A 22,321-nucleotide genomic window follows, 5' to 3' on the forward strand; every position below is an offset into this window, starting at 1 on the left:
GTGCACAGACGGGGAACTACAACAGGCTCAGAACCTTGCCAATCCAGGCTACAACTATTTCTATATACTGTATATATTTTCTATGAAGAATTTCAAAGCACAATTGGTTATATAAAGATTTAAAACTTTTCTAAGAAAGGGCTTTGTTCTTTCATAGCCTTTCTTATCGAGTAGCAATCTTTCCAAGATCTACCACAGTTAAATGTGAAGAATAAGAGAAATATGTGTAATAGAACAAGATAATACATACATATCCAAATGCATGTACAAGTTATGCAATCTGGCATGCTAAATAATCTTCAAAAGCAACAAAACTGATCTTCTACAATCAGTGTATAGTGTCATCCTGCATAGAGTCAAGGACCTGGGCCACAGTGTGTGAGCTCAAAAGGCAAAGCCTGCTACTGATGCCCAGAAACCTCCTTTACAAAAATGAGGGTTACAATAGAGGTTTTCCAAAATATAATATAAAATGTTCACTGCTGGTGTGTGCCTAAAAAAAAATGACAACCAGTGCAGTTCCAAGCCCCCCGTGGAGTGCTGTCGCACACATTCATATTATATACAGAACCCGCCCTGCATGCCTCTGAGTGAGTGTGTTATAATCAACAAAAAATGAGAGAAGAACACAACTCTAAGCTAAAAACCAAATGAGGAATCCATGCAAGGCAGCAGCTCTGGTGGATTTGTTGTTGTTGTTGTTTTTCACTAAAAACAATACTACCTTTTGTGATTGTGAGTTTTGAATTGTGTGACTGCCTCTCTTGCTACTAAATGGTAACACTTGATATTTGGTACAGTCAAGTCTTGTAAATTAGGGTACCACAGTAGTATCATTTTAAAAGTCTCTCTTACTTTGATACCATATACTGTCTTAATGAAATCTGAACATCAAAATATTTTCAATTTATTGAGGAAACTTAATCCAATGGGAGCAGTCAGCGAGGGCTCTCTTCCTAAGAGAAGGAGCACTGACCCACATCTCTATTTAACAGTAAGCGGCTGGAGTTTAAGAGCACACACTTCTCTTGCAGAGAACCGGATCACCTACGTGAGGTAGCTAATAGCCACCTGTAATTCCAGCTGCAGAGGATCCAGTGCCCTCTCTGGCCTCCACAAGCACATGCATTCCTATGCACATACTGCTGCCCCTATATATACATAATGAAAATAAACTCTATAGCTCAATATTAACATATTGAAAGGTGGGTATAGACTGACTGCTATATACAACTTAAAACATAAAATTGTAATATCAATACCAGGAATCAAGCCTGGGTACCAACTTTGTCAAACAGTTCCTAAAAATAAAGACAATTAATATACTTAGTGTCTGAAGGAAGAAAAGACATCCTGGAATAAAATCCATACCTGTTGGAATTTTTAAAATCACAACAGATTTTCTTCTTCCCCAAAAACCTGAGTTGTGTGAAAAGAAGAGCAACTCAGTGTTCTCTGGGTAGAGTAACTTAATTTGTATTCTTATTAAGTATCTGTCTCCAAGAGGCTCTTACAGCCATCCCTCCATATTCATAGGGTAATAGTTCCAGGACCCCATGGATATTAAAATATGCGGGTGTTTGAGTAGGCTTCACAAAATGACAAAAAATCTGCACATAACTTACACACAATTTGTTATGTGTTTGCTTTAACAATTTGAAGAAGTGGAGATCAAATCTAGGGCCTAGCACATTCTAGGCCAGTGTTCTACACTGAGCTACATGAGTTGAAGCTGTATAGACAGTTGTTACACTATGCTGTTTAAGGACTAATGGCAAGACACAGAGCATGAGCCTGCTCGTGGGATTTTAAGTATTTTTTATCTGAGATTGCTGGGGAGCAGATGAGAGTGACGATCAAGTCTGACTCTCACAGCAGTGGGAGACAGACGTGTAAATGAACCTCACTGACACTTGGCAGGCAGAGTGGCTGCAGAGCACACGGGCGATCAGGACGGAGTCACATAGGCAGTAGTGACTTAGTCAAAGAGTAGTGGACACCACCGGAACCAACCAACAAACTACACGGAGCTCCAGTGCAGCTTCATCGAACCCAAAAGGCATAAACACTGTAACAGCATGTTCAAATACCAAAATGTAATAATTATAGAAGAAAAACAATGTGCAAATGTTTATTAGCAAGGGCTATGAGAGCTTTTAAGACTATTTTTCAGATATTAATATGGTAACACTTCAGCATTTCATTGTTTTTACGTTTCAAGTCATTGTCCAACAGAAACACAAAGCAAGTGACACTATATAATAAAGAAAAAAAACAGAACAAATTTTAATGGAATTTTGTTTATCTCATTATACTTAAAACATTACATTTTCAACATGTAATTAAAATAAATACACTGAAGAGATATTTTACACTATCTTTACACTGTTTTCAAAGTGTATTTTATAATTAGAGCAAATCCCAATTCAAGCTGGTTGAACAGCAGAGGCCCAGTGGCCCCACACTGAGCCTCACACTTCTCATCAAATCCCTGAGCCCTCAGTCAGCTTTACCACTCTGCTCCAAGAACAGGACAAAAGCTATAAGTGAAGATGAATTCTGAGGCAGCATATCAAAAAAACAAGCCCAAACTAAATTATGTATAAAATTCTTAAAATGTTACTCAAGCAGTACCCCTTTGTGGGAGTAGTTATCATCTGAAGCTCATTAAAAGTGATTTAATTGTAACTGCGGCACGTTTCTGTTAGTGCAGACTATGGCTGAAGGTGTCTGCACTGTGCGAACAGGGGATGCAGCTGCAAGCTTAGGGGCTGACTATGCAAGGGTGTGAGGCGTCCCCGCTACTGCACTCCCACTTCTTAACAAGGGTCTCATTCTGCAGCCCAGTCTGGCCTCAAACACACAGCAACTGTTCTGCCTCAGCTTCCCAAGTGCTGGGATTACAGATGTAAGTCAATATGCCAGCCAGAAGAGAGAAATTTAAACCACTTACCTAACAAACATTTAACAAATATTTACTGAGAGACTGTTACTGAAAGGAGACCTTCCTACATCGAGACACAGCTGTGATGGAGCTGTACTCCACAGGTCACAGCAGGCAAGAGAAAAAAGTTTAAAACCTTTGGGTGTATACAAAAGCCAGGCCTGTGAACATGCATACACACTCATACACATATATGTAAAGGCACAACCACACGGGCATCACAGGAAACAGGAAGTAACAAGAAGCAAAACTTGAAAGGAGAGCTGCACTCTGTACACTCGAAGTTGGAGGAGTCCCATTCAGAAGGAGATGTTTAAGCAAAGACAGCAGGAGAGGTGGAAAACTCATGTCCACAGGAAGATCTCCTCCAGATACACCACATCCGATCAGTAACTGGTCCATTCCCCTGGCAGGCTCCATCCACTTACCGGAGGATTGATTTCATACAGTTCTTTGTTCTTGGCAATCGTGTCGTTGATTCTCTTCTGCATGTGGGAGATGTGCTGCTCATAGGAGCCGTCATTGGGGGTCTTCCCCGCAATCTGGATCCCACCAGGAGTCGGCAAAGCGGCTAGGTAGACCCCTGTGGCCGACTAGTGAGAGGAACAGGGATATAATCAGAGAGAACATCAAAGGACTGCTCCGTACTAAAGACACATGGCCAGGCCACGTCTATAAGAACACACAAAAGCTAACAAGTGTTGCTCTACTCAGGGATGTTCCTGAGTGATGGAAAACAGCTGTGAAAGGGATTCTCTAAGTAACCAAGTATGCCTTTTAAAGTTTTTGCCTCATTTATTAAAAAAAAAAAAGTAGAACTCTGAGCAGTTTGGGTAGGAGGATATGATGTTCAAGGTAAGCCTGAGGTTCAGTGTGAGTTCCAGACCAGTCTGGGCTATAGTGTGAGACCATGTCTCAAAATATCTAAAATACACACAAAAAAATAACTTGAAATCTAACATACCTTAGCAAAAAAAAAAACTACTAAAACAGTAACCAATGCGTAGACAGTCTGCTTGAGAAGGGCAACAGAGGAGATGCGCTGCAATCACAACAGAAAGGATGAGGTAAGGAATGCGAGCAGCCTCACCCCCATGTGCGTTCTCCCGCTCACTCCACAGCCACCAACACACACAACATACTTGACACATTTATTTGACTATTTAACACAATGATAATTTCTAATTCTTCAGCAGTCACTGTACAAAATCAGTACTGGAAAGTTATGAGAACTATAAAGCAAGGTAAGAATCTACGTGTGTGTTTAAGCTACCACAAGCAGAGCAAAGTGTGAAGAAATCTAAGCATTACAGTGGGTGAAGAGGCACATGCCTGTAATCCCAGCTCTTGAGAGGGAGACCCAAGATGATAAGGAATTCGAGATCAGCCTCAGTTACATAACAAGTTGAAGATCAACCTGGGCTTCTTAAAACCCTATCTCAAAAAGAGTAAAAGCAGGGCTGGCAAGGCATCAAGTAATGGCATTTCCTGCAAAACTTGATGGCCTGGATCATCAGGATTGATGAATCTGCACAGTGCAGGAGAGAAGTGACTGCTACAGGTTGTCCTTTAGTCCCAGCAAGTCCACCATGGTCTCTGCACCACAGGGTGTGCACACACACAAGTAAATGTGAGACAATATCAACAGCAAAAAGAGAAGCATTGAAGTGGGGGTACGGGAGAGGCAGCTCTTCCTTGGGTATCTGTATATTTAAGGTGAAATTGGTCAACTGTCAACTTTGTAAGATTCTATAATAACGTCTACACATCACCTGAAACTAGTCCTGCACAGTACTCTTCCAGAACATAATCAGCATAGCCATAACTTAGTTCCTCAAGTCCACCACTAAGGAGCCCTGCCACGCCTTAACATCACCTAAACACTTCTGCTCCATTCACTGACTGATGACACAAAACAGCCTGGACCTGCAGAACCAGATGAGCCTGGGTTTGAAACCACCGACAGCACATACGACCCTGTCACTCTAGAATGCCAGCCTGTGGCAGCACTGCCTTCTCCTCTTAAGTGATATTCAGCAGGGACTCCCATGTCAGCTATCCTGGAAGCTAGCTTTCAGATAGTTAGAGTTTGGTGCACACAATGCAACAGCACAGAAAATGGCAGGTGGACACAATCAGCATCGCTAGGAAACACAAAAGCACTGCCTGGCGCAGGCCTTAGGTTACACCAATGCCAGAAACTCATCAATTCACCACAACCACTTCACTGACTCCTACATACAAAAATGTACAGCTGAGAACGGTGGTGCATAGCTGCAAACCCAGCCCTCAGGAGGATGAAGGCTGAAGCAGAAGCATCATGATTTTGAGGCCAGCACGTGTTTATTAGCAAAAACCCTCTCTCAAAATTTAAAATAAGTAAATAAATAAATAAAAATTTCATGCTTGTTCTAATAAAAATAGGAAATGAAATAGGAAATATATTTTTTATTTTAAATATAAATTTTATAGAGAAAGACGAGAGTATCCATGGAGTTTTAAGTTAAATACCTCTATGTGTCTTGAAAAGATGGCAGTAAGAGGTAAAATTTGAAAGCTGCCAACACAGATGAGAATCCTGTAAATGTCAACAGCCCCAAATATGAAAATATAATAGAGCTCAGATCAGTGGTTTCAACTCAATAAACTGCAATGATAACTTTTAGACTGATCATAGTCCCTTAAAACTATGTAAAAGTCACTCAGCAGACTCACTTCCCTAAGTTTCTCCAGCCATTAAAGGCCTGATATGTGTTTCTTTAGCTAAGTCTACTTTTGTTTGCTTCTTCTGAGTCAGGGCCTTACTGTGTGTGTGGTCCAGGCAAGCCTTGATCTCCTGATCCCTCTGCCTCAGATGCCTACATGTTGGGATCGTAACGATGACCCACCACATCCGGCTATGCTATCTCTTACAGAACCGCTGAATCCCACACAACAGACTCCAGAGCCGCAGAACTGACAAAAGGCACGCAGACACTTCTCACCAGAGCCGCAGAACTGACAAAAGGCACGCAGACACTTCTCAACTCACCGCTAAGCCCGTCAACATGTTTTCGCCCACTGTGATCTGAAGTCTTAGTCCAAACAAAGCGTTCATTCCTTTCAGTTTGAGCTTGTTCATCAGTTGAGTGTGGACTTCATACTCCATAAACGGCAAGAGATTACTGATAGCTGTGGCATTGGCTTCTGCCTGGGCTTTCTTTTTTAGGCGACATAACCTACAAATGAAAATAATTCCGTCAGCCCACAGTGTTCCTGGTACCATCCTAAGAAATGTCCAGACGGGACTCTGGTTCCGCAGAAGACTTCTTTAGAATTTCCGGTGTTTTGGGTCTGACCTCCAGCACCACTGAGAAAAAGAAAAGACTCCCTAGAAGCATTCTTAGTAAAACACTAGTCTCAAACAGATTTGCTCTACTATAATCTGCTGCTTTGCCTTTACTGTCACTAAGTATGTCTTTACTGAAAGTTCTAGTTCAATTACGCAGGAATTTAAAATCTCAGAATCTCTAGAAATAAAATGATTAATGACCAGAACCACTACACAGTTAAAAATCTTAGATTCTAATGCTGGAAAGATGGCTCAACAGTTAAGAACACTGTTCTAGAGAACTAGAGTTTAAGTCCGAGCACCCAATGGCAGTTCACAATCCTATCAAACTCCAGTCCTAAGGGATCTGATGCCCTCTTCTGGTCTCTGCAGGCACCAGGGGTGTGTGCACATGATGTGCACACATACAAGCAGGCATACACATAAACACCCATACACATAAAAGTTTTAAAAATCTTAGGTTCCATAACTGCGTGTGATACAGGATAGAAGAACAGCAGAGAGGAACGTTAGCTTAGGCACAAATGTTACATGTGCACCCATTATGCAACAGAAAGCCTTCAAAGGGACCATCGTTAGATCAACACAGCACTCATAAATAACAGTAATGACAGCCGGAAGACAGTGGTAAAAGCACTGTGCTCAGAAAACACTTGCAACATAAAAGTAAACACATTTCCAAACAAAAACAGCATGCATTACCAACAGATCATCAAAAAATACTAAAGGAAATATACTTAGGTGGAGGGGGAAATAATCCCAGATGGGAACAGAAGACTGAAGAGGAAAAACACTAAATAGAATAAAAATATATTTTAGAACAGAACTCACCATAACTTTGGAATTAAGTTGTGTGTAAAAGAGGACAATATCAACAATTCCCTGGATATGAATAGGTATTGTACACCAGGTTTATGGCTCTGTACCTCACGGTGTCTTGGGGACACCAGACACAGTTTTCACAAACATACCTTGCCTGGATAAGACAACCTTTCCCAACAACCACTGCATCAGTGGGCAGGTCGATGGTTGTAAAGAGGACATCAGGGACTTTTTGTTTCCGGCAGTTGTAACAGTATGTGAGGTGAGCAGGAAATGGCATGTTCAGCTCATCATATGGTATATGGCAGAATCCGCAGCCCACAGGCAAGTTTTCTTCAATCCTAGGTAAATATATTTAAAAATTAAGACACTCTACTCAAGATTCAGAACCTGGTCATCCTTAGACAAAGAAAACTAGCACACAGGTGTCATGGAGCACTTCTAAAATACCTGTAACATCTACACAATATATATTACAGACACAGTATCTGTGCATAGACCCACACAGCTTATTCCAGAGCAGTGGGAATGCCGCTGCGACTGATAAATTGCTAACAACCATGAAGTCAGGGCTATTGCTACTCCTCTAAGAAAAAGTCATGTTATACTAATTCCGTTGATCATTTGCCATAACGTGACAGAGATGACTTCTGACACAAAAAACAAAGAATAGTCAGCAAGGATAGCATTTTCCTAATGGTTAATAAATAGAAACACATACACACCAAACAAACAAACAAACAAAAATGCTTGGCTGCCTATGGAAACAGAATGATAAGATATTACTGAGGCCACCACGTATTTTGGTTGCAGGACACATAAATACCAAGCTAGGACTGACCTGTAAACCTCCACCTACCCTGCTAACCAGCTCAGTGCTAAGTGATATACAGGTTCTGGAGGAAAAAGTGTGTTACCCAGCAGTGAACCCTGGGAGCTGCAACACCAAAATGTCAGGCAAATGTGCCCATTGGTGGAATAGCAGCATGACTACTGTAAGCAGCCTACCACTTTCTGATTGAATTTGAATTTGATTGAATTTGAAGCCCACTCCACAGGCTGGAGAGGCCATAGGTCCTACTGAGGAACCTACTCTTGTTTTGCAAAATGGACATGGTATCAAACTGCCATTTATAGCCATACACTAATACTGCTCTTAGCCTTGTTCAGAGAAGCTTCTATCTGCAGGGGTGATGGTTAATGCAAAGACTTTTATGTTGTAAAAGTGCCGAGAATAAGGGACTCAATGTCGAGCATTCAGCTCTAAATAAAACATCTGTATAACCCCCACTATGACCAGGGAACATTGCAAAAGAAAGCGTAGAAAGAATGTTAAGAACACAGCAGGATGGGGAGGAGTTCCGTGAGACACCGTCTTCTGTAGTTATCTACACAAGATCTGCACAAAGAGGGACCACTGACATCCACTGTGCATGGAGGAGGAGTGAAGCCCACTCCTGCTTGAGAGGCTACTGACACATTGACAGTTAATGGCTGCTGAGGGAGGGAGAAGAATTTTCTTCAGTGGAGTGGTCATTAGTATGTTGTCTGTGCCCCAGTAAGTAACTTCCAACTCCTGTTCCTAGAAGCAACCCTAATTAAATTCAGTGGGTCACCAAAAAAAAAAAAAAAAAGACATGAAAGCAGAAGGGACCTGTTAGGGAGAAGAAGTGTTTCAGAGGAATCAGAGGGTGATGAGAGATGGTAATGGAGGACAAAAAACACCAAAATATACTAAATACAGATGTGAAATTACCAAAGAATAAAAAAATAAGAAATTATGGGAAAATTTTAACAACAAAAAGGTATTTGAAAAAAAAGTGAGAAAAAGGTATACACTAAGATTGCTTGTTTCGAGCAACTATTTTTACATTTCTGAAAAGCCAAAAGACCTACTTTATGACATACGTATCACAAAAGCTGACAAGGAGCACCCACGGCCACCCCACTCACTGCCAGCAGGTCACAAACAGTGTGACTCCACACCAGTTATCTAACCTCTTCTATAAAACTGGAATGAATACTTAAAAATATTATATGGGGTTTCCTTGGAAAATTAAGGAAGCTACAACTAAATATACCTACCCTACAAATGTAATGTCTGCTTGACAGATGGAAATGCAAGTCCATGTAGCCTGAATTGGCCTAGGATACCACACTAGCCTGCTAAGCCACAATCTGACCTCCTGTTTGAATTCACATTTATTTGAACTCAGGAGGATGACTTAAGTGAAACCATTTTTAATTAAGCACTCTGCATAGATTTGAATATCTACAGCAAAATCACCAGGCACAAAAATCAGAACAGTACAATTTATAAACATCCAAAACACAAAAAGTACAGAAAAAACTTTCTGAGTCCTGAAATGAAGGTAATCATTTTTCTTTCTACTCTCTGATAGTCTCCAAATTATGGCTAGTATGCATTAATAATTCCATGGTTGTGGAGGGGATCTGGCTAAAGTAACCAGCAGGTAAGAGCAGCTCCACCAAGTCTGGTTACCTGAGTTTGACCCTGGAACTCACACGATAAAAGGAAAGAGCTCACATGTACACGCTGTCCTCTGAGTACCACCCACATGTCATGGCGTGTGTGCGACCGCATCCCTTCTACATAAACATGTACAAACAACAGATGTTTTACAAATATTTTATTAGAATTTGCTATACCCATCTAAACCCAGGACATTTTGAAAAACTTACTAAATTAGGTTTCTAAGACACCGTGGACATAGCTCAGTGACAAAGCACTTGCCGAACATGACAAAATCCTAAACTCAACCACCAGGGATCTTCTGCCTTACTCAGGAAAGCAATCAGATGGGACTGTCCCACAGGCGTAGCTGACGGCAGCCTGCCTAGCAATTACATGCCCTGGCTCACTCCTCAGCCCAGGAGTCCAATTCCTCAACAATGGCCCCTAGTTTGAAGGTGCTAGAATAGACTGGCAAGCATCCACTCAAAAGCAGCTACCTAAGGTCCTCCTCTTTCCCAGGTTAGCATATGATTCTAAATTAATAGAATATATTAAATCTTGCAAAGTTATACTTAATTTGGAACTAGAGGACTTTTATACTTTCTTCTTTAGTTTGTATAGTTGTTTCAAAACACAGTAGATGCCAATATTAAGATAATAAATCTAACATATTTACATATATTTATTTACATAGACATTGGATAGTTTCATCTGTTGATGAAAAAATTTTTTACATTTATGGACGTTAACAGTTTAAAGGTTACAATAACTAAGTAAGTTAAAAGTAAGCTAATCTCACCTAATACTTTCATTTTCCATTTCACATGTATTAAAGTCATAAAGCAGCACAATATAGTACGTGCTTTGACTGTTTTGTGAAAGAAGAATTTATGAAAATAAATTCTACTTGTGGTGATGAGACAAAAAGAAGAGAATAAAGTAAAAGAAATTAAAAGGGTCCACTTGAGTTCTTCTGCTGTTACTCCTACATGGGACTTTATCAAGACACCAAGGTGATATATAAGAAAGAATATTCTGGGATAGCTGTACACTGTGTGAAAATGTATTTCTGTGACTGGTGTAATAAAAGCTGAACAGCCAATAGCTAGTAAGAGGTCAGACAGACTTCGTGGAGAGAGGACTCTGAGAAGAAGAGAAGAAACATGGAGAGAAAACAAGAGGCGCAAGATGGAGGAGAGGTAATGCCACATGACAGAACACAGATTAACATCATTGATGCGGTAATTCCAGCTGTACAAACTAAAGCTTTCCTACAAGAGGTCTCTGTGTAGTTATTTGCAAGCTGGCTACAAAGGTAGAATCCTACACAGCTGTTACCAAGTGCCTGGTACTGGCTGCGACAGTCCCCAACTACCTGCCAACTACACAGAAAAACCTCCTGAGCTCTGAGATTTTAAAAAATCAACCTCGCCCTTCTCTGTTTAGGAAAGCAAGCCATGACAACCTCTGTTCCAAAGAGCCCTCCACAGTGCCTTCCTGAAGAAACCGAGGGTTCAGTACAGCTGCCGTGCCAGATGCTGATAAAATACAGACTTCTTCACTGGAAGAGAGAGGGAAAAAAACACAGCAAGTCACATCAAATGCAGACGGCAAAACTACTGCAAATAAAAAGATAAATTAACAGTATAGCTTCCTGAAAGATTAAATAGTTCAAAATGTAAACTCAGTAACAAGCTACCAAACTGTATTACTCTAAATATCTATGAATATTTATTAATATTATTCTAAAAGTACAACTATAAAAATTATCTATAGTGCTACAGTTTAACCTGAATTAGAATCACAAAAGTATCTAAAATAGTATCCAAAATATACCAAATAATACAGACTGTATCTTTCATATATATATATGTATGTATATATATGTATATGTATATATATGACAGAAAACTTACTTTAAAAGGAATTCTTTTAAGTTCTTCATTACAAACTGCCTGTCTTAAAAGCGAAACTAATTAGACAATAACAGATGGAACTGCTGACGGTATCACCCACAGCAAGTGAGACAGTAGCAGATGAGGAACGAGAGAGAGAGAGAGGAGAACAAGGAGAAAGTGTACAGATCAAGACAAAGACCAGACACATGAAGTCTGAGCACAGGGCACCAGGCTTTCAGGCAGACAGGCTGCGAGCACCTGAGGAACAGCCAGAGTTCAGGACAGCAGTGTGCATCAAAGAATTCCATCAATAACAGCAGGAAGGAGGGGATGGAACAGGAGAAAAAGTTAGTAAAGATGAAATTTAGATGCAGAGATATTTTGAGACAAGTAGCTTCTGGCACATGAATCCAGACTATGAAGGAAACTCAACAAACGTAGAGGTGCCTGTGCCCATGACACAGCTTTAAATTCACTACAACGTCTTCATTACACTTTGCACACGTGCATGCACGCTCCAGGACCCACACATGCCTCTCCTCTGCATTTGTGTCACTCATGTTACATCCCCATGACTTTGAACAAGCACCAGTCATCACTGGCACTTCTAAATGACGGACACTCATATTCCACTTCCGGTAACATTCCCACCCTATTCCAGACTTGCAGTCTTCTGGGGTCCTGAACAATACAACTTAACATTGATGTCATACTTCTCCAATGGAATATAAATTTCATGGCAAAAAATCATGTCTTGAGCGTCAAATCCTTCAGGCATAAAAGCATATGGCACTAGACAAGGCAGGACTTCCTTACCAGCAAGCAAGGTGGAGCAGTTATCTAAGTTGGTAGCTAACAAGCGGGAAAGCTACTAGGAGGCTGGAGAGATGGCTTAGTAGCTAAGAGCATTTGTTACTCTCACAAAGGATCCAGGTGTGATTCCCAGCCCTCAAGGGTGGCTCACAACCACCTATAACTACAGTTCCAGGGCATCCAACAGGCACACACATGTTACACATACATGCATGCAGGCAGGCAAAACACTCCTACACATAAAGTAAAAGAAATAAATCTTTTTAAAAAATCTATTCAATGGTAATAGAAAGATTCAAAGGTATAATACATGGCTTGAAACAGCAAAGAACACAACACAGTAAATACCATGGCAGTAATATTCATATTTACTGCAAGTTAATGGCCTTTCTCTGAGAGTAATGATGAACACATGAATAGAGAATCTGGTAGTAAGAATTATGCAGAGTAGAGAAGTAAGACAGCACAGGGTCAAATGGCTCCTTAACTACCACAATTATCAACTTTCTAGAAGGCCATGAAGATGAGTGCTTGTAGGCTGAAGATGGATGCCCCAACAGTACAGAAGAACTTTGGGTGACTGTCCAGGCAGCGAGATGTCTCTATCAATTTTAGAGTTTTGGAAGTTGTTTATAATGCATTTCCTGTTTACTTAGGTAATATTATATCCTTTTGGAGTCTTTGATAGAGTTGAAGAATTTATAGTTATAGTTTTCCTTAGTTATGATAAAAGATAAAATAGATATAAATATGGTAACTGTAGTTTTTGTTTGATACCTATTTTGAAATATGTAATTTACTATGTTAAAGTTAAAGCCTTCCTTTCCTTTTTAAACAGAAATGGGGAAATGGTGTAGGAGGTCCTTCTGTTTACATGTTGCTTTCATTGGTTAATCAATAAAGAAACTGTTTGGGCAGAACTTAGGCAGAGAAGACAGAATTGAATTCTGGGAGGAAGAAAGGAGAGAGAGCAAGCCGCCATTGAGCTGCCAGGTCAGACATGCTGAATCTTTCCCAGTAAGCCACGACCTTGTGGTGAACACAGATTAATAGAAATGGGTTAAATCAAGATGTGGGAGTTAGCCAATAGGAGGCTGGAGCTAATGGCCAAACCAGTATTTTAATTAATAGTTTCTGTGTGATTATTTCAGGTGGCCGGAACAAGGGGCCTCGCTCCCTGTAACAGATGAGGTTCAAGGATGATAAAATAACTAAAAGCAATGAAGACTGTATGTGCCGAAACAACGGGGTCAGAACTGGACATGAAGGCGTAAATGCTAATGGTGGAAGAGCATTAGGTTCTAACCTGAAAGTAAACTTCATAGTTTGAAATGTTGTAGACGGTGTCAATGGATTGGCAAGTCCATAACATACTCCAAAGTCAGTGGCAAGAGAAGACTAGTAACAAAAAAGCCCAATTCTAGCTGCAAGGAGGAAGAGAGCTGACAAGTGAGCAGGGCAGAAGGACAGGCGGTGCAGGAAACTAGCAGCAGAGAGCATAGAAGGTCTTGCATAGCTCTTGGCCGGCCTGGAATTCACTATGTTGCCCAGGCTGGCCTTGAACTCACTGAGACCTCTGCCTCCCAAGTGCTGCCTGAAGACTACCTAGAGACAGTTGGCAATTCCTTCACAAGACACCTAGATCCCCACCAGATGCCCCAGTGGAAGGAGTCAACAGAATCAGCCAAGGAAGTGCTACAGGATGAGGACGACTAAGGGGAGTGCCAGTTATTACATGCTCGTGTGACACTTCAAAGCTCAGAACACAGTTTGTATCCCCATCAGTTTAACAGAGGAGCAGAGGCTCTGGATTCATAGCGATCACGTGGGCAGGAGGCACCTGGAACCTGGTCTGATAGACTCAAGGTCCAGCTGGCCTCCCCACTGCTCCTCTTCTCTGACATGCATCGCATCGCTCCCAGTTCACAGGACCAGCCAATCACAGGGTAAGAAAATCCAAGCAGCCATTTACCAGATGCTGGTTGACTCGCTGTAGCCCACTACAGCATGGCAGCCTAAGGCTTTAGCGTGTGACTTTATCTCCTGTCTGATTTCTGCCCACCACGCATCTCGAGTTTCTGGTTCATCTGAAACATAAAGTTGAAGTCAGTTGACTACTCAGCAGCATATCATACGTTAACAGGAAATGTCTGCAGGCACCCTGACTCGGGGAGATGGAAGTACTGCCCCACGCTTTACACTTCCTGTCCTTTAAAGTGCGCTGACAGTGAGTGAGGCAGACCACTCGGCTCTACCAGCTTTCCTACTTCAAGGGACACTTGCAGGGTATGTCTTTGAGTGTACGCCGTATGTTTTAACAGCTATAACTTACGGTGGAGGTTCCAATCTGGTTTGTTGGTCTGACTGATTTGGGGGACAGGATCTCACATAGCTCAGGCTGGATTCAAACTCACATAGGGAGCTGAGGATATCCTTGATCTGATCCTTCTGCCTCTGTCTTCTGAACGCTAGGGTACAGGCATGTGCCATCACACCCAGGTCAGATTCTAAACTGAGAGGACACATTATGTCTCATCTCACTGAGTGAATGAATACCTTATATGTCCTATGCATAAATTTGATTTAAATTTTGACTTCATATTCTATCACCTACTTTTATAATCCACTACATTCCACGTTCTACCCAAGGTAGATTCACCAATATTTATAAATGGTAAAAAAAAAAATTATTTGCCATTCTTTTATAAAGATATAAGTCCTGGGCAAAGTAACGGTATTAAAAGAACAAGCTAATCTAAAAAGAAAAAATTTGATACGGATCAGAAAAAGAAAGAAAGTACATTTAAAAAGTTAACACAAATAATTTGGTTAATAAAGAAGGGAAAATTTAAACACACAATTTTAAACTCCATACATGGCCTGTAACTTCAAAAGCAATTATGGTCATGGTGACCTATGCCTGAAGTCCTGGCTGCTTGAGAAGCTGAGCACATGAGTTTAAACCTGGCCTTCTCAACAAGCTAGGATTCCTGCTTAGAGACTAGGGATAAGCTAAGTGGTAGAGGCAGAGATAGAGGCCCTGCATTCACTAACATCCCCTGTGATGGGGCAGTATGGAGGAAGGAGGGGCCGCATGCTTTCCAATCATCTGCGTTTTGTGAGTGAACAATCACTGCAAGTGACACTCACTCCATGGGCAAAGGGTTAGAACCAAAAGTGGTGCTAACAACGAGCAGATCCTGACTTGGCTCTTTCTTGTGGTCAGTGCCCCTTTGGAAGGACTGTGAAAGTTCAACGCTAAAGGTTCACGCTAAGCTCTGACTGCATATGATTTACACAAAGGGGCTACTAGTATAGAAACAAGCAGACACCACTTTCTATTTTTACGCATAGTTAGATCAAATTCTTAGCAGAGGTCTTCAAAACAAATGAAGGGGAAGTCTACTCACTAATAAAGGAGAGAAGAAAGGAAGGACGGAAAGGTTAAGAAGCGTGCTAGAACTCACATCCCTGGGATGATTGTGTCTCCTCCGCACGGAGGGGATGAAGGAGAGGGGCAAATGTCAGCCAGCTCTTGATTTAGTCTGGGGTCTGAGACAGAGCTACCCTAAAACTTTCCTTCAGAGAGAGATAAAGAAGCGCAGACTTGAGGAAACTGGGGAAAGATGAAAGAACAAGATAAAGGAAAGAAGAAAGAGAACAGAAAGGCTACACTCCCATACTATGGACCGAGAAATACACAAACATTCAGGTGGTCTTTTGTCCCTAAAGCTCACTACAAACTTGTTCTCACATTCTGGCTGAAATGCATACACTAAGAGTCCACAGTCACCTCTCTAGCAAGACATGCACGCCTTTTCGGTATTCTCTTTGAGATGGGACTGGTCAAGTAGCCTCAAACTCACTATACTGATTAAGCTGCTGGAACTTGCTACAATCCTCCTGTCTCTGTCTCCCCAGTGTGAGGATTACAAGCGTGAGCCACCATGTCTGGACATGTATGCTGGTAATGTCAATTTAACATCCATGTCACCGCATCCTTTTCCAGAAGGAAATTATACTAGAGAACAAGCTATTACCTATGTAGTGTTCTCATCTATCAAATTATCTATAGTTCTAAGAAAATAAGTATAACAAATAGAAATAATTTTGTCTAGAAAATAATTGTTTTGCTAAACACTGTATCAGGCAAGTCTAACTTTTCTCAAGCTCATTAATGGAATTTGCTATTTACTTTCTGAATCGGCCTAGAAGTGTAGAGTCCTTTCTAAGGTAACCATTGTACACCATGTTATCATGGTTTCCTCACAGTAGACCCACCTTATCTGTACCACAAGTAACACATGGTGGATTCCCTGGTTTTTAAAAAAGGGTTTTATAGGCAGCAGTCTAAAACAGCATTCTAAGAATAATGAGGAAATGGAGGGAACTAATTATTTTAAACTTGAAAATTATTTATTAGAAATGCCCAGCATGTTCAAATGGAGCAATCTTAACAGTTCCCTTGAGGTATTTGTAACTACGTAGAATACAGTTACTCCACATCAGACTTACCTTAGTATAACATAAAACAACAGATAGTTGAACAAAGCCATGGAAGAAAAAGGGGCTGATTAAACCTTAAAGGGAGCGAGAGCAAGAGCGAGCTGGCTGAGCGCAAGTGCAGCATTCACACCCTTCAGGCAAGCTCACAAGCAGCCTTCATTTTAACACAGCCATACAAGTGCATGAGATGCCAGTACTGTACTTAGCAAAGTATTGACAAGAGGAAAAAGCTACTTATATGACATGGGCACCAAGGAAGCAAATGGCATGTGTCCACACTCTGGAAAATGTTAAATTTGGTTTGGGCTAAAGCAAAAGCTAAGGAACAAAGGGTTTGCGAAGCAGATTTGGCAAACAGGAGCCAGGAACAGTGATGTTTTGGCGCATGCTCGGGTCAGGTGACAGCATGGACTGAAAACTATGGCAGCTCACTGAAATGGTCACAGAAAGGAATGGCCCTAGAGTCTAGGTGAGAGCGAGGCAAGCGCACAGGAGGAGCACTTTGTCATAGTCACTCCGGCAACCATGGCCACTGTACACAGGAGCAAGGGATCAAAGTTAGAGACTAATCAGTTTATTTAGTATTTTAAAAGATTCTATTTATCTTTAAAGCCTGCACTACAATCATGGCAAAGATGCGCCACAGACTCAGAGTATTTATAATTAGTATGATCTTATTATCAATAAATAATCAGCTATATCACATTTAATCCCTGTAATGGACTTTTTTAAAGTTTAATAACTGCTAACTAAATTTTAATAGGAAACACACTATTAAACCTATTTATTTTATTCACTGTACCAAAGCATAAATCTAACATTCTATCATACTTTTATAAAAAGAACAAAGTCCAGCTTTAAAATGTTTGGCAATTATCCATGTAGTACCTGGGTGCAATGTTAGCCATTTTAGGAAAATATAGCTGAGATGTGAACTTATTTAACCAACATTCCAAAAGTAATAAGAAAATGATTTCCACATTAAATACCATATTCCTAGCATCTATACAATTATTTCTAATTTAAAAAATTAGGAAAAATTAAATCTTAATTATTATACAAATTACATTTCACACTATTTTTAAGATTTTTTTCCATGGGTCAAACTTTTTCTAGGTTATACAAATCTCTTAACATCTTTGCGCAGCTGCCATGCACTGAGCTTTGCTTCAGCACACTGCTGGTCCTCAGGGATGCTGCGCTGTGGCTGGCACTACGGCCCGCTCTGCTCTACTGGCACCTTTCTAGAGCATGGTCACAGCTTGATATCTTGCCATCTCTTTGTTTCAGAAGTGTGGGTGGAACTACTGAAGATTAAAAGCCAATGTGTATCTTGGGAAGAAGAGATGGTCAGCTCAACAGAAAACGCCTGCACTAAACTCAGCCCTTTAGTGGTTTTAGGCAACTACACATCCATAATCAAGGCAAACCCGCTTCCCCAAAGTGCTAAAATCGGTTCTGTCTCAAGTTACTCAACATATTTTTGTTTGTTTGATGAAACATGGCTCAGCAAGTAGCCCAAACTAGCCTCAAACTCACAATCCTGCCTTAGCTTCAAATGGACCATGATTACTGAATATAAGCCATCATATCCAGCTCAACCGAACTTGAAAATGAATATGAGGAGATAAAGGTGTTGGGCTGGATGAAGCGAAGGCTGAACGTGATCATCTCCCTGCTGAGGGATGCAGGGAAGCTGCACTCCCAAACACTGGAGTAACAGAAACCAAAGAGTTCAGGTTCAACAGAGTATACAGACTCAAACTGGGTAGACATTAGAACCAGAAAAAGATCCTCACTGCACTGGAAGTGGTAGGCTGGGTGAGAGATAATATCTAAGCCTAGACGTCAGTCACTGTGGTAACTAACTGGCATACAAACCATACTGCATCTAACTGAATGCTGCTCCTTTTCACAGCCAGACATATAATCCACTCTGTCTATACATCATTTAACAGGACAGTCCTCATCCAAATTACTGGTGCACACAGCAAGCACGCCTTGCATGCTGCTGCTAAGACCTCCTGGCCTCAGCAGTTCCTAAAAACTGAGTACAGTTGAAAATCAGAAGCTGTCTACAGCTCTCACATCAACATCAATGCCCCGGAAAAGAACAGCTGAGACTCTCAGCAAAATTCACACTCGCAGGGAGCCTGCCCAACTTCTAACTAATGACTTAGCTACCTTTCCACGACTAAGTAAACCAGCCATGAACAGGAGGGTAACCTGGGTGCCGATGCCAGGCTCCACTCATATGGGCATGCCACAAGCATTCACTGACAGTGTCAAGAGTGTTTAAGGTTGGTTAAAACAAACAAAATGAATGAACAAATTCAGGTGCTATTCCGTGCTATTTCCCTTCAACCAGCTGACTCGCATCTGTTTTGTTTTAGACTAGGTTTCTCTACACAGCCCTACTGTCCTGGAACTCACTCTGTAGACCAGGCTGGCCTCGAACTTACAGAGATCCGCCTGCCTCTGCCTCCCGAGTGCTGGGATTAAGGGAGTACACCACTACACTCACATTTTCATACAATTAAATGTTTTTTAAAGTAATAAACTTATTTTTCAAGTTTTTAACTGAATTTTTGCTCCCAAAATGAGCTTACTAAAAACATGAATGTGATTAACAAAAAGGCAGCATTTTTCTAATTTCAAACTAAAGCTTACCTTGTAACTCGTCTATGATGATCAAATTAAAAATAAATATTAAGTCCTAAAATTCACAATTCATCTAAAAATATTCTTAAAACTTAAAAAAAAGATCTCAAAACCAAAAGCAGCAATCTCCTTTTAAACAACTGATTGTTCCTAATTCTGGACATAAGACATCAATTCAAAAATCTTGTGTGAAGCTAGCACCTCCCCTTGCCTGAGAGCTGACACACATCTGTTCTGCACACCACATGTACAAGCAAACCCTGCTGACATCATGCTTCAAGCACATCACCCAAGGTTAAGAGTGTAGGGTCCCGAAGCCAGGACACTTAGGCTGTGACTGTGGCTCGGCTACCTTCTACTGGTCCCTTAAGAAAATACTGCCTCGCTTTGCTCACCCACAGAACAGGATAGTCTCCCTCAAATGATCTGCTACTACTGTAAAGCATTCAGATGGGGTCTGGCATGCCGCAAAATCCTCAAGCCTCTCCAGTTTGTCTCCAGGTCTGTGGAGAGGCAGTGTCTGTCAGGATGACCAAAAGGCATGTTATCACAATCTCATTACCGGAATCTCCTGGCATCCCTGCGTGTCATGTGAAGAGCAGTAATGGCTCCGCCTCCTTTCCAGCTGTTAACTTTCACCCTCCCCCTGCCCTGCTTTTCTCAAATTCTGTCTACAGATAGAAGAATCGGGAAACAAAGGGTAACAACATACTAAGTTCTCAATTCATGAAAAGGGTTTGCTTCTACTAGAGCATAAAAATGTCCCATCACTGTGGCTAACATGGGACAAGATGGAGGCTAAGCAGGACCCTTTGTACTCTGAAGGGACTAGCAGAGCATCAGAGGAGCACAGGCTAGGACTGCCTCACAAATGCTGCAGGTTTACAACAGCACAGAGCATGCATTCAAATGGGGTTCAGTATCTTACTGCAAGAATTAGAACCCTCTGAAAACCTGATAGACAGCCTTCAAAGGTAAGCTTACAAATTAAATTAGCACAGCCCCCGACAGTTGGCCATGTCTGCTTCCGCTCTGTATACCACATGCCACAGTAACATACTTCATACTTTTCTATCATCTAAGAACACAGGTTTCATAAAGACAAGGTGACTGGCAATTTTTGTCCTCTAGTGCCTACCTACATAGTACAAAAAATATCCAATTCAGTCATGTGTCACTCAATGATAGAGACATGTGTTCTAAGAAATGCCACACTGGCCAGTGTTCACCACTGTGAAAACATCATGGCATGCAATGACACATGGAAGGCATCCAGTCCCAAGGCAATCTGATCTGATGGGACAGCTATGATGCATGATCCATGACCAAAAAGTCACTACGCAGCAGCAAAACTGTAAAAGCTGCATGGCATATTCTCACCCCGAGCTAAGAAAGTCTAGTAACTAGCAAGTGGTTCTCACTCAGAACTCTCCTTTCTCCTGCTCTTGGATGACTATTATCAAACTGACTGGAGTCTCACATTATTTATGGTGTCAAAGAACTAAAGAAATAAAGGATGAACAATTTTAAATTAAAAACAGTATCAACAATTGTTATTCTTACCAATGGGGTCAATTAATTGTTTGGGTGTTCTGTTTGTCTGCTTGTTGTTTTTAACCCTTGTGTACGGGCGTGTGCCTGCACTTATGACTGCATCATGTACATGCAAGTGAGCCATGGAGGCCAAAGAGGGTCCTGGATCCCCGGAAGTAGAGGCAGAGACAGCTGTGTGCTGCCATGTGAGTGCTGGGAGGAGCAGCCGGTGTTCTTAACTACTGAGTTCAGGCCTAAGTGTGGTCAATTTGTGACATTTTGACATTATGGGATAGCAATAGCAAAATACTTCTGAATTACAGGGAACATACAAAAACTATGTGAATATATTTACCAAACATATCACATTTTCTTCAGAATTATGAAATTGTTTTTTCTAAACTAGTATCAAAATTAGCCTTATTTCTAAAGGTAACTACCTTAAGGCCTGGATCATAGGGTTGCACCATGAACATACTAAACTAAAGGTGTTATCTTTATACTCTAACTGCGCTGTAAATCGTTTGGCTCATTCTTCTGAGAACAGTCTCACATCATAACTTGGGCTGGCCCTGGAACTACCTACACAGCCCAGTCTGCCGCCTCTCATCCCTCCACTCTCCACATGTGGCTCCATACCCACTTCTCTTCTACACACTTCCCATCTGACATTACTCAGTGATGGCAAGATATACCGCTTCTTCAACCATGTCTGTCCTTGCAAACTGCTGTTCTGTTTGCATGAAACAATACCTGTGCCCCAGAGATTTAATTTCTGCCCTTTCCTTTTATAAAACTTCTCTGTCATCTGACCAAAAACTATCATACCTAAAAGCTGCTGTTCTGACAAGATTTCACTTCCTTAAGTTGTGATCGATATCATTTTTATGCACAACCTATTTTTCTAATTTTTGAAAGCTAACCATGTATTGGAATATATTCTTAGTTTATAAAAACAAATCTGATAGGGTATATTTCATTTTCTCATTAAAAAGAAATCAATCAATAAAACATAATCATTTTCATTTCACGGTAAAACCCTGTCTAGAAAACAGGGGTACCTTCCTTAAGAGTTATAAATTAGGATCTCTCTCCATTTGCACAGGCTGACAAAGCCAGATCATGAATGTGACTCACGTGTCGCCAAATAATACCCATCAGAGCTTTTACCTTTGATGCCTGCGTACATAGAACACTGCAAGGAAAGCATCACCTAAAATGCTGAGTCCTTTGGTGCTTTTGGTTCGCTATAAAATACACTGACACAAAGAACTTGAAAAATTCTTTAAATATCAGCTTTAGTACTTAATTAAAATAGTACCAAATTTTAATTCCAA

General features: G+C 41.0%; 1 protein-coding gene across 19 annotated transcripts in view; it reads right to left on the minus strand.

Annotated features, from left to right (window-relative positions):
• The window catches only part of C2cd5 (C2 calcium dependent domain containing 5), a 95,107-nt gene that overhangs the window by 23,626 nt on the left and 49,160 nt on the right, over nucleotides 1–22,321 (minus strand). For all 19 annotated transcript variants that reach the window (XM_041630607.1, XM_041630598.1, XM_041630530.1 and 16 more), the window contains 5 exons: nucleotides 14,257–14,371; nucleotides 11,039–11,134; nucleotides 7,247–7,438; nucleotides 5,976–6,162; nucleotides 3,373–3,537 (listed from right to left, as the gene is read on the minus strand). In XM_041630607.1, coding sequence (XP_041486541.1) covers nucleotides 3,373–3,537; nucleotides 5,976–6,162; nucleotides 7,247–7,438; nucleotides 11,039–11,134; nucleotides 14,257–14,371 — 755 coding nt within the window. The remainder of the gene's footprint in view (nucleotides 1–3,372; nucleotides 3,538–5,975; nucleotides 6,163–7,246; nucleotides 7,439–11,038; nucleotides 11,135–14,256; nucleotides 14,372–22,321) is intronic.

Source organism: Microtus oregoni, unplaced genomic scaffold (genome assembly GCF_018167655.1).
Source record: "Microtus oregoni isolate MIOR12 unplaced genomic scaffold, Mior012 000002F_ref0000024, whole genome shotgun sequence".
Classification (NCBI taxonomy): domain Eukaryota; kingdom Metazoa; phylum Chordata; class Mammalia; order Rodentia; family Cricetidae; genus Microtus; species Microtus oregoni.